The 14475-nt window shown below is 34.7% G+C and overlaps 1 protein-coding gene across 1 annotated transcript; it reads right to left on the bottom strand.

Moving 5' to 3' along the window:
• Nucleotides 1-787: 787 nt before the first annotated feature.
• Nucleotides 788-9418, bottom strand: LOC120624344 (endoplasmic reticulum resident protein 44-like). The gene is made up of 6 exons (XM_039890814.1): nt 9298-9418; nt 8117-8192; nt 5982-6224; nt 5328-5567; nt 3053-3319; nt 788-1423 (listed from the first exon to the last, which is right to left on the bottom strand). Exons 1-6 carry the CDS (start codon nt 9301-9303, stop codon nt 1164-1166), a joined length of 1092 nt encoding a protein of 363 aa, XP_039746748.1. The 5' UTR covers nt 9304-9418; the 3' UTR covers nt 788-1163.
• Nucleotides 9419-14475: the final 5057 nt, after the last annotated feature.

Raw genomic sequence — 14475 nt, 5'->3', positions numbered from 1 at the left:
ACATATTTAGGTAATCCTTTGTATCACTACCGCGAAAATATCGTACTCTGAATAAAATAATATCAATAGATTCACGTGTTTCATCATATCATAAAGCGCACATAAAGTTTAACGTTCAAGAGTTATTATGCAAAAAAATAAAATATAGGCAAAGAGATTCTGCGGATCGCTGGCTCCCTGTGGCGTAGCGGCAGTTTCTAAAGGGCGCTTCTTTCTGCAAAGTGACAGCCGAAACTGCCCTGCTCAAGAAAAAAACTACAGAAAAAAATAAACTCGAACAGTTTGTTTTACACAACAAGCCGTTCCGAACAGATTGGGGATATCACACTAATATTATTAAGGCGAAAGTTTGTTTCTCAGACTCAATGCGTATGCTTGTTACTCCTTCAAGCAGAAACTACTGAAGCTATTTGACTGAAATTATGATAGGAGATACACGTAGGTATTAACCCAAGCCTTTATTTTCCATTAATTTATTTTTAATGGAATCATTAGTTAATTTTATTTCATAAACACTAGATGAACAGCTCATTTTGCATAATAATAAGAAAATACTTTTCAATCACGTGGGCAAGACTTTTAAAACCTAAACGGAACTATCATTGAATTCACATAAACAATACGTAAATTCTTTGTGCACAACTTACTTAAAGTTTTTTTTTTGTCAAATTTGTAAAAATAATAATAACCATTTCAATAAATAATATATTTTAAATTTCATTTATTAATAACTTTAATTCATTATTAGAATATATATAAAAACAAAATTCTGTATAGATGCCGTGCCTACATTTTATACAAAAATAAAAAAACAAAAATTGTGAATTGTATAATTGACTGTACAGACGTAACTTTTTTCAAATCTTTACCTCCCGTGGGAAGAAAATGTAGTGATTTCTACCACATTTTCCGAATATTAGCTACTTGTAAGAAAAAACATTTACTATTTAGGAATTCAACAGAAGTTCAAAGTAACCAGTGGAAACCAAATTAAAATAATATTCCAACCAAAAAAGTAGGCATATTTTGCCTACTTTTTTGATCATCATAATTTATGTAGTACTATTGTAGTACAGCACTGAGAGAACAGTACTGTAGAATATAAAGTGACTATTCATATAAGCTTAGCATAACCGCGCTCCCTTACCGTTAGACCTTATGCATCATTCAAATAAGCCAGAAATGTGGTATCCAGTATCTGATGTCAACAGACGACATAGTTGAATCCCTCGCTGATAAATTGCACCTGTATTCACATCATTGACGAGTTCCCGAAGTTTTCCAGGTTTAACATTGTAATCATAGACTGATAAGTGCTGATAATAATCAAGGGCAATTAATGGCAGGTCAGATATCGATTTGCCAAAACGGAGCAACAATTTCTCGAATTGTATGCCATCACCAGTTAAGAAGTATAACCGTCCTGTAAAGAAAGAATGCCAAGTAGAATATTTATCCCAGTATACAAGTATACTTAGAGTATTAAATTAATTCTAAATATAATTGGATTCTGTTTACCAATTTGGTTTAAGTATTGAGTATCTATATACAAAATAGTGTTAGCCTAGTGGTTAGAACTTCAGCCTCACTTTCGGGGGGCCGAGCTCGAATCCCGGCACGCACCTCTGACATTTCTAAGTTATGTACGTTTTAAGTATTTAAAATATCATTTGCTTCAAAGGTGAAGGAAAACATCATGAGGAAGGAGGTAATGTTCTCAAAGGCGTGTGGAGACCACCAATACGTTAGTAGCTCCCTGGGCCAGCGTGCTACGGCCTAAACCATTCTCACTGTGGGAGGAAGCCCCCTATCACACTAGGTTATCACTATTTTGAAACAAATCTAAAATTGACAGTTCTAGAACGAGAAATAATTTACTTTGTTAGCCAAGTGAATTGCATATGCCTACGAATCAAGAATACCTGGGTAAGTTAGAGAAATTAGGAGCAATAACTATTTTAAATCACTGTCATTTTTTTGTGCAGAAATTCACAATACCAGCCCGACGTCAGGTAATTTTCCTATCCTTCCGACCAACCATCGTTCCTCCTACCGTTAATCCTTCTCTCATAATATGAGAGAAAAAGAATGCGCGCGCCGCCCAGTAATGGAAATTTGATATAAAATAAATAAAACATGTAAGATGGATCAAAGTAGTTTTGATAAATAAAGAAAAATGTAAATTTATTATACGCACGTCGCCTCTGCATACAATACCACGCATGTATTGTAAGTACTTACACTCTTGTACGGTGCCGAGACATGGAAAACTAACGCAACACAAGAACCCCGCGTAATACCTTCCATATACGATGCTTAACGAAAACTATCGGCACAACATGGAAGGACAGAGTGACAGAAATGAGGAAGTTCTTAAGAGAGCAGGGATGCTCAGTTTCAATGCTCTACTAAAGCAAAGACGCTTGGGCTGGCTGGGCCACGTACATCGCATGGAACCTTCTCGTTTGCCTCGACAGGTTGGGGTCTTGTGATGCATGATAAAAGGCCAGCGGGCCGACCGAGCCTATGGTTTAAAGACTGCGCCAAGAGGGACATGACCGTGGGAGAGGCTTGCAGAAGGAATAGATGAATAGCGCAAGAGCATTCAAAATGGATGCCCTATCTATGACGAAGCTTGATTTAGTCTTCTTGCCCAAAAAAGGTTACAAAGGCATACCACGGGTTCTTTAGATTGTGCGAAGGTTTCAACTGCCATATTTGCGGCCGTAAATGTCGGTCGTGCATCGGCTTATTTAAGAATCGTCTCTCAAGACGTACAGATCAAAGAAGATGATATATGCTGATGATGATATGATGATATAAGCTCAGCTTTCTGAGTGTTAAGATGACTGCTGAATATTTGTATCAATAATACCTATACATAAATACTTATAAACACCCAGCCAGACACTGAAAAACATTCATATTCATCACACAAACATTTTCCAGTAACCAGGACACAGTGTGGAAAAAATGGTTAATTTGTATTGAACAAAGTTACCCATAATTTTGCAACGATTAATGTATTCTACTTATAAAATGTATAGCATACCTCTTTCAGGTTCCAATTCTTTTCTGATTGCTTCTTTGTATTCTTTAGCACTTTGTGTGTCAGAGGGCATGTGTATCAAAATAAGCAACGGTCGTTGAATAACTCTCAGGTCATCTTCATTATCATATGTAATTTCCCTTAAAAGAGGGAATCTTCTTTGCTGTACCCAAGTACATATATCAGCAAAGTTAAGCAATGATCCTTGATAAGTGTCGTCAAGTTCTACTGTGGCTCCGCCAGTTGATCTAAACGAAATTCTGAGTTGACCTGTAATAATAATAATAATAATACAACGTGTGAATGAAAGCCGAAATAATACTTCACAGGCTTTAGAGGTACGCGTTATTTTCGGTATTCAAAAGTCTCACGGGCAGACAATAAGCATTTTTATCCGTCTCATGACCAGAGCGATTCAGAATTATTTTTGAAAAATTACAGCTTTTACAGTCAGATTTAAAAACTAAGACCTAATTTTAAACGAATTTATTATTTCGAACATGCGAAATTAGCGTTTTGAATACTTAGTAGAAAATGATTATTTAATTTAATAGTTAGCGACATCTTGTATCGAAATGCAGAAAATTCGCGGTATTTTTAGTATCCAAGTCTCACGGGCAGACAAAAAGCATTTTTGTTCGTCTCATGACCAGTGCGATTCTGTTTTTTTTTAAAAATTACAGCTTTTACAGTCAGATTTAAAAACTAAGACCTAATTTTAAATGAAATTATTATTACGAACATAGAAAATTAGCGAATACTTGGTAGAAAATAAATAATTATTTTAATAGTTAGCGACATCTTGTATCGAAATGCAGAAAATCACAATGACGAGCGCCATCTTGTGTAGAACTGCAGAATTTTTGGTGAAATTTATTTTTTATTGCAAATACTGATTTAATATTCAGCGTAGCTCTAATTCCCTCGCGAATAATTTTAAACTTTTTTTCCTAAGCATCATTGACCGTAAATTGCATGTTAAATATTCGAAAATAAAAATAAGCATTGTGGACGTGATAACCAACCAAACCAAATAATACCTAGCGCGCCATCTTGTGTTGGAAAGCAGAGAAACATTTCTTGGTTTTTTTTTTTAACTTACACGAAACCTTTTTAGTTATAAACAATAGCATATCGAAACTGTGAAAATAAAAAAATCCTACACGATATTTTATCCCTAGACAAGAATAGTTCATCTGGTCATGTCATTTTTCAAGTACGGTTTAATGCTTTAAAATACGTTACTTTTCTTTAATACCGCGGGAAGAATTTGTATATCCCTTGCGTCGTCTTAGGCGTACAGTATCGCTTGATGCAGCACTAGTGGCTTATCACGGTTATGTCATGTCTGTCCTGCGCTACGGTATTGTTATATGGGGGAACTCAGTGCATATAAACAAATTGTTTGTGACACAAAAAAAGTGTATAAGAAGCATATTTCTTATAGACCCAACGGATTCCTGTAGACCAATATTTCAAAAACACAATCTCCTTACTCTGCCGTGTCTGTATATCTACGAAATATCAGTCTTCGTTCATCGCCACCTGGAGTTTAAAACTTTCTCGAACGTAAGTCATTTTAAAAGGAGAAATAAAATTCGGCTGTGCAACAATAAATATAAATTAAAACAAACCGCTAAATCCCCCTTTGCTATGTGCGTTAAAATATACAATAAATTAGATGCAGGTCTAAAAAATCAACCTACGCGTTTTTTTAAGAAAAATCTGGCGCATTGGCTGTGTACAAAATGTTTTTATGCAATATCCGAGTATCTGACTTCGAATTAAAAATGATATTATTTTGACATTATTATGATAACATTGATATTACCTGTATAATTTAATAAATAACTTTTCAATGCTTGCTCAACAAGATTATGCAGACATGTGTAATGATTGTTCTTGTTGTGCATTTTACATTTCGCATGCTTAATAGTAGAATATGGAGGAATGTTATATTATAATAAGACCCTATGTAAGCTCATATTCAGCGAATAAATTTCATTTCATTTCATTTCATTTCAAGAACTCCTAAGCACACTATCCTGTACAGGATATACCTGCAGTGGTTCAGGAATTAGACATACATTGGGTAACAAACAAGTGAACGCACAAGTAACAGAACAGAGTAAAGTAGATACCTATTAATATCGATTAAATTCATTTTTATTCGTTTTTCGTTATCTTAATGAAAAAAATGTTATCTTTCCCAATATTTAGGTACATTATAGATTACATTGTATAGTTAAGATAACTCTTTTTTCTTTGATTAGATTACCTGTGATCATTTGCTGTGCTGAATCACCAAACCTCACGTAAAATTGATGCTCATGTTTAAGACTGTTGGCCACTTTACGTAGGACCTCATATTCGGGCTGGTCTTTAGTATCTAAATAGGCAGTAACATGCCCCATGTCCTCACTCAGGTCGTGAAGTTCATTCACATTATTAAGTGTGATAATAGGATCAGATACTAATCCCTTGATAAACTCTACGAAGCCTTGTACATTATGCTTGCCTGTAATTCAGTTTTAAACTTTATTATGGTAAATATAGTACACGTTGCCAGCTTCCGTCCGCAATTATAACGTTTTGTTACAAATCCCGTGGGAACCATTCGTTTTTCTGAAACTAAAAATACCCTATGTTTCTCGCCGTCCTTTCAACTCTATTCCAATTATCAAGTTTTGACGTGAAGGAAGAATAAATAAATAAACAAAAAAAAAATCGCTTCTGTAATATTAGTATTAATTATCTTCTGATTATGATATCAACCTATTGTCTGATAACAAGCTGACTACAGCCTAAGCTGTTTTCACTTTAAGAAAATTATCGGGAACTCTAAGGCATGATTTTTTCCTTCACCGTTAAGCCAAGTGATACCTTTATAATTTTTTTTTAATTAATAACAATGCGTACTAAAATTACTTACATTTACAAGGATAGTTAGATACCAAACCATTTCTTATCAGTCTTATTTTTGGGTACATGTACAGATTTAATTTTGCTGCGATAGCCTCTTCTGCTGTACAGTCTACTTTAGCTATTACAACTTTGTCAGGCCCGAATCCGGCTTTCGAAATTTCGTTCGCAACTTTATGAAGTATGGACAATAGACGAGTAGTATATCTTGAAAACTCAAAGTAACAAAATATTACCACCAATTCGCTGTCGGCTGAAACAAATTAGGGATAATATGATCAGTTCAAGTTAGGACCAACAAAAAATGCAGGTTCTTTATGAAACTTAAGGAAAGACGTCATTATCAAAACTTTCATCATTCAAATAATAAAAAAATATACTGCGACATTACAGATATCGCCATCCAGCCCCAAAGTAAGCATAGCTTGTGTTATGGGTACTAAGATGACTGATGAATATTTTTTATTAATAATATTATATAAAAATACTTAAAATATACATACAAACACCCAGCCACTGAAAAAATTTTATGTTCATCACACAAACATATTCCAGTAGTGGGAATCGAACCCACGGTCTTGGACTCAGAAAGCAGGCTCGCTGCCCACTGCGCCACTCCACCGTCACAAATAGACCTGTAGGCACTTTTCGTGCGTAGCTTCTGTCAATAAATACGAATGTTTATAGTGAAGTGAGATGATGGAATGGACAAAATAACCGTAAACTTATTTACGATTACGAGACGAAAGCTAAGCTAATCTACGAGAGTTCCAAAAGACTGTCGAAAGTCGCTGCCCTTAACAGAAGACGCTTGAAACTATGGATCGTTTTTAGAGATGTTAGGGGACAGTACCAGTCATCCTTCCAAAGAGCCTTAACGACGGCGGTATAGCCATCCTTTATTCATCATCATCATCATATCAACCCATTGGCAGCCCACTACAGAGCACGGGTCTCCTCCCACAATGAGAAGGAGTTAAGGCTCTAGTCCACCACGCTGTCCCAGTGCGGATTGGTGGACTTCACACAACTTTGAGAACATTATGGAGAACTCTTAGGCATGCAGGTTTCCTCACGATATTTTCCTTCACCGTTGAAGCAATTGATATTGATATTTGAATTGCTTAAAACGCACATAACTTAGAAAAGTTTAAGGTGCGTGCTGGGCTTTGAACTCGCCCCACATAAGTGAATTCGAAATCCTTTATTAGCTGGTCAAAATCCACTGACCGGTAACGGGCAGCACTGCAATCACCAAACCGCATGCCCAGCGTGATGACTAATACCATTTCTTTGTAGAAGATGATGGGTAACAAATAGACACAGAAGCTGAAGTTGCAATGGGCGGGGCACATCGCTCGTAGAACGGATGGCCGTTGACGTCCCAAGGTGCTGAAATGGCGACACCCCGCATTGTTAACTGCAGCGTTGGACGACCCCAATAAGGTGGACTGATGATATCAAGCGCTTCCCAACCCAAGCGGCCTAAGAGTGTGGACATAGGAACTTCCTATACTTATCCAGTCCAGTAGTTAACTTCTACCGGTTAACATAATGATGATTATGACGATATATAAATATCGTCATAAATGATGTCGAGAGCTATCTGGCATTTTTTATTTAACCCTGTATAAATATACAGGGTTAAATAAAAAATGCCAGATAGCTCTCGGTCTGTAATTGTAAAACTAAAAACTTTTGTTCTACGACTTTTTTTAATTATCGATAGTTTGTGAAATATTAAATAATCTACATAGATAAGTACTTTACTTGGTACTCTGTGCCACGACTCGCACGCTCGCAGCGATTTGGCAACAGGGAAATAATAGGGACATAGGTACTATGGTGACTTTTTCGTTGTCAATGTGATCACATGTATTTGGTTTCACAGTGTAATGATACTTTACCCAAATATCAAGTTTTTTTTTTTGTAGGAAATAAATTAATACTGAATTTTAAAAAGAACAAAAGTCGTAAGATTTAATTATAAGAACTATATACAAGGCCGAAAGCTTTTATCTAACCCTGTATAATATTTTATTATGTATCCGTATATTTAAGAACACTTTGTGTATTAATTTGGAACAGTTCGCGAATGCTTGTCTAAATCCCACTTGGCTGGATTGTACACAAACTAGTTCTCACCTAGCACAGAATCAATATTGCTCTGAGTAATTTGAACAACACTGCCACCAGCGGGATCGATAGGATTCTGGATGACCTGGAACAAATGTCAATTGAGAACATCAGGCGGAAAATACTTATTACACGCAACGCGACGCGCTTAGAGACAAATACAATCAATACACGTCGAAGCCGGTAGGCATATAAGCTACAAATAGGAATTTAAATAACTTTACGCCATCACGTTGCATAAAAAGGTCTTAATTGATAGTGATAATCTTTATTTTGAGACCTTAATATACTATGTGTACCTATGTATGCTTTTAGTTCGCACCAAGCGCCGTAGAGGTAAGGCGTTTGTCCATACTCTTATCAAGTGGTGCATACAATTATACATAAATAATTATGTTTTAAGATCATCAAATACTTAGATCAAAATCTAGTCTTTCTTTTACGTGGTAAACCACAGAGGTTTAAAGTAAGAGTATTGTTAAAACATTAATAAATATCATTATTCCATCACTTGAAGTATTTATTCATTGACATTCTATCAGTATTATTATTTGACTAGTAACCACATTGTTTATTACGTTTGAGTAGGAGTCTGTACAATATTTTCACAACAGATATCCACAGCCGAGTAGTACCTATACTGAATTTATGACTAACGAGAGGTCCTCTGGTTCGAATCTCATCCCGTATTAAAGAACTTTTCTAATATTTTTGAATGACGTACAAAATTGAGACAAAAAACAGAGAAAAAACTAAAATTTTAGTTACAATCTCTCAGTTCTCCAGTTACTTTGCTTCTGTCTATGACGAACCTAATAAAGCAAAGTAACAACCTTATCGTAATAAAAACGAACATATTTTTATTATTCGATTCAAAGTTTGCCAGCGGAGCGCGCGGCTTCGTATGCGTAGAATTATGAAAGATTATGATTAATAAAGAATATATTTAACTTCAATCCAAATAGCAAAAAGAAAGTAGATGTAAAAAAACAAACTTAAGAAATTCACATTTTACAAACATATTTATAGACACATTAACCCCCTTTTTTGAACTTTGAGGGTGGAATTTGTATTTCTACGTTTAGGCGATTCGTCTGTAGGTAGGTATATTAATTGGTTGATGTATTTAAATTTCGCGCGCAAATGTTCCTCGTTATTTACTTTTGAATTGCCTACTCGGTATTACTTACTTCCATATTATCTCTTCTTTGTCTATGAAGCACCACTAAAGCACCACCTGATTGTCACTGAATGTAAGCTCAACTGAGTGAAGATAGTAGCAAGTGACTGATCATATAGTGTTTATATTTTTAAAGTACCTATTACACCACATTTTGTATGGCACACAGTGCGCAATAACAAAATTGTGAAATAGTAGGTAATTCAAAACCTACAGATATATAATGGTATATCATTGCAAAGCGTCTTTGTTGTATTTTATTTTCATTAAATTGTATAATTGGATTATTTACATCAAGATTTCTTTTATGTGTGTAATTATATAAATTATTCACAGTTTGATCAATTACTTTTTAAAATAGATTCGGTTTCCAAACGTAGGCTCAATAGCCAATTCTCGTTGACCTTGGCCTGACGTAATCACTTATCACAATGATGACCAAATGCAAACAATACATACATCATACATGTCCATACCACAAGCCATTGTATTAAAGGTAAACAAATATGGCGTCAGATCACGTCATCGGATTTGTCAAGTGATGGAAACATGGCAGCGGAGCTAAGAATAGACGATTAAATACAATATTCTTATTTTAATAATAGACGGATCAAGCAGATGGTGCTCCTGATAGTAAATGGAAAACCATCGCCAACCCAACCAACGGACCAACACTCCGCATAGCATACAAGGAACACGCTAAGTGCCGACCTGTGTCTATCAACCTGAGGCACAAATGTTAGACCTCATGTGTGTTAATGGACATAATAAACTGTTAAAAATTTACAAATGTTGTGTAAGTAAATTGATAGTATAAATCTAAAAATCACATATAAAACTTATGCAACTTCATTAGAGGCTGAAAATAATTAATAAGTAAGTATAATATGTATACTTATTACTTATCCAAAAAAGGAAAGCTAAGGTACAAAGGAACGATGGCGAAAAAATTTTTGATAAGTGTTCGTGAGCGTCTACAAATACGACTTATAGAGATTTAGATATTTTTTTTATATTATTTCAAACTAGCTGTTGCCCGCGACTTCGTCTGCGTTTTTATTTTTGATGTGGCATTAAATTTAGTTGTACTTAGTTCTTAAAAAAATTAAAGTATTCAGTATCGCTAAGCCTTAAATGAGGGGTTTGCTGCTGTCCGCTCAGGAGTTCTGTCCTCTATCTCCAACAACAGTTTGGGCAAAATAAAACACATATTATAACCTCTATAGTACAAAAATAATTATTTAAATTGGTACAGAGTTATGGCGTAAAATCATCAAACACTTTCATCCCCTCTCCCAAATAAACCGAGCTTAATGTCGGGATAAAAAGTACTCTATATTACTTCTAACACTTCCAAGAATATGTGTACAAAGTTTCATGAGAATCGGTTAAGTAGTTTTTGCGTGAAAGCGTAACAAACAAACTTACATTGAAATTTATAATATTAGTAGGGATGATGCTTGTGACTCGTCTAAGTCCGGAAACAAAATAATTTTTTTATTGAGTACTCAAATGACTAGTCTAAAGAATATTATAATCTGTGATCGACAGCTATTGGCGATGATTGTTTTCTGTACTATGTTATGTACCAATCTCAAAAAAATGTATTAAAAAAGCACGCAGTGGCGTGACCAATGAGTCACAGTAGATACTATCGCCGGATTAATTTACTCAACTCCTTAGCAAAGGATCTATAGAAAAGATTACTACTGACAATGCTGTGACAAGACGCTGTGCAGGAGTTGATTGTGTGCCATGATAGGGCATGGCACACAATCAACTCCTGCACAGCGTCTTTGCCGGCGAAGACGACGTCCCCGACTTCTGACGTGCTCCGGACGTGGGATCACACGACTAATCAATGTCCGAAACTCTGTCACTCCAATCCTAGCCAGAGCAGAAGTTCAGCCTCACATTAGGCGCCCTCAGGCCGACGATCCCTTTCCTTTGAAGGCTCTGCCAGGAGTTTGAACGCTAGGGTTCAAACTTTTCCTGGCAGAGCCTCATTCTCTCTCCAACACGGCTCGCCCGCGTTACGCTGTAATCATTAGGGTTAATCACAGTTAATATATCAAATCAGTATGGAAACTACGATATAAACGTGCGAAACATCACATTTACACAGATTCACGCCTTTACGAAGCCCCAAAACTATTATCAAAGTATTTTAGTCGGGATTACCATGTCGAGGCGAGCAGTCGCTCATGTACTCTATCTCTCAGTGTCTCTATGGCTGTGTCGAGACTGAATTACCGTTGGAAGTACCTTTTAGGTAGGCACTAACATTGTACATATTGCACAAGATTTTGTATTGAGTACGGTAAAATTTTTAAAAAGTAAAATCTGGTTGTCTTTGGGCAAGCGATATTCATTATTTGTTTTCTATCCAATCGTGGCAATAATCGAATTGATTTATAATATTGTGTGTTTGATATGTGTATGAGTATTTCGACTGGATTTATAATATTGCTTAAATAATTGTTGTATTTAACCTATAGTGGTACTCCACTATTGGATTTATGCGAGTGACTTATGCACGTTGCACGCCTGTTTTTCATTCTCTTACACTGATAAAGTAAATCCGCCTACAAGTTCATTCATAAATTCGTCACGCGTGTGAAATCATAGTGCATAATATTGACACCCGCACCATACATGAGCATTGAGCCCTCCTTACACAGGTATTTTGATGCTTACTAGATGGTATCCACAACATGTATCATTTACTATGTAGGAAACAAACAATCCATTTTTATTTATTTATTATGAACAAACCGTAAAATAAAAATCAGTTGAGAATCAAAAATTTATTACAATATACGTCACACGTCACAAACCATTCATTTTATACACTATTTTCATAATTAATTGTTAATAATAATAATTTAAGTAAATACATGTTTGTTTAAATTTATATTTTTTTACTCGGGAATGTTAATTGATCTAGATTTCGAATTTTCCTGGAAGTTAAAGTATATTAACAACAGATATTTTAAGAAAAGCACATTTTTAAATAATTAAATCTAACTGTCAAATCATTATTTAAAAGAATCCTCATAATTTTACGCACCTACTCTGTGACAAAGTTGGAAATCGCACACAAAATCCACAAACCTGCACTTAAGTGTTAACATTAATTGTAGAAAGCAATTTTTTTAAAAGAACCTAACATTGTAAGCTTTTATACTTACATACCTTAACTTACATTATTGACACTGAATATTTCCATTGGTATAATTTGTAACATTCGATAAATATTAAGCTTAATTTGCTGTAATTGTACCTACATAATATCTTCATATGCCACTACACACACACACACCTCTTCCGAAATACGCTCTCCACGCTCGTTTTGGACATGGCTTGTCGAAAAATTATCTATATTTGAATCCGATTTGGTAATTATACTTTTTTTTTTTGCGATACGAAATATTTCGATAATATTCAGAGTTCAGGGCGGATGATCGCCAATCATACGGGCCGACCAAATTACGTCTGCAGTAGCTTTTCCTATACATGAGGGTACAAGGAAAACAGCTGCCAGACCAGAGTGGAGGCGAATAGAGAAAAAAAAGGGTGGCATGGATTCGTTAAAAAGGCAATACCTACTCGTGAGTTATCGCTTGGTTTAAGTTTAAACCTCCTGTGAAGTAAGCAATACATAGTTAACTCACTCTTGCTCTTTTAACATTTTGGCACCAAAAACCATTTTGCTCGTTTAATGACCCAGTCTTTACATACACTTTTTTTATGAGCGGTCAATTTAGTTTTATTTTGGATGTTTGCTTCACCGAAATAAACATTAAATGCATTGAATGCAAGTAAAAGAACTTCAGTGAACTAAAAGAGATAATTTATGTTGTAAGTACACTTCTCTCAAGCACGCAAAATAAGGTCAAAGTTTGTTTACATCAATAATCTCTGTTCATTTGTTTAGCTATTTTTATAAATCAAAAAAATCTAGACTACACTATCTTGAAAACACATTGCATCGAGACGAAATACTAAATACTAATCAAAATATTTTTACACCAATTGAAATTTCCAATTTACTAAAAGAGCCCAATAATAAAGCTACAACAGCAAAATCCATTTCATCATAATCATGATTTTGTTGGACAAAGGACTTTTGCAAGGAGATCCGAATACCACAGTCTGGGCCAATTTGGTCTAGGGGCTCCCTGAAACTCGTTTGAAAATCCATTTAAGTTCTTAAAAATCAATACAGATGTATAAATAGTTAAATTTAGTTTGTACACATTATAATAAAACCAGAAATAGTTATAGCATTAATATACAAATAATGTTTATATTACTCATGGTTGGAAGAAATAAATAAATAAATAAATATACTACTACAATACACACATCACCATCTAGTCCCCAAAGTAAGCGTAGCATGTGTTTTGGGTACTAAGATAACTGATGAATAATTTTATGAATAATATACATAAATACTTATGATATACATATAAACACCCAGACACTGAAAAACATTCATGTTCATCACACAAACATTTTCCAGTTGTGGGTATAGAACCCACGGCCTTGGAATCAGAAAGCAGGGTCGCTGCCCACTGCGCCAATCAGCCGTCAAATTATATTTGTACCACTGGACTTTGTAACAAAAACGATAGTTTTATTTTGTTACTAGTAAAAGGCGAGAAATGTTAACTAATACGCTATATGATCGAGCTTAATTAAATATTAAGTAGAAAAAGTAGGAAGTAGAAAATCCGAACCAAATATATAGTGTAACACTATAAGACTTTAAAGATACAAAAAAAAAATTGGACTATAACAACACAACCTAATACTATAAATTAAAAATGCGGAACAACCAACAGTCCATATTTCACACTCATGTTATACAAACTCCGTCAACATTTAGAAATGTTTACATTCATTATGTTTACAGTAATTTCATTAATTCAAATAAATAATATTTATATTATATTATTAATTTATTTAATTATCATTTACCAAAACGTCGGATATTAGAGCGAGATCCAACCAGATCATAGTATATTCTAAAAAGTGGACATAAAAATAAAGTAATGATAATTTTTAACGAAATGTTATTAAGCTACGGGCGTTAGAAGTTTTGGAAGAGAATACAGGTATTTTTCTGTGAAACGGAAATATGTATGCAATAATATGGCGTTACTGACATATAACGCGTCACGTC

The sequence above is a fragment of the Pararge aegeria genome, chromosome 6 (genome assembly GCF_905163445.1).
Source record: "Pararge aegeria chromosome 6, ilParAegt1.1, whole genome shotgun sequence".
Classification (NCBI taxonomy): Eukaryota; Metazoa; Arthropoda; class Insecta; order Lepidoptera; family Nymphalidae; genus Pararge; species Pararge aegeria.
The sequence above is the reverse complement of the archived record's forward strand: the minus strand, read 5'-3'. Positions and strand labels throughout refer to the sequence as shown.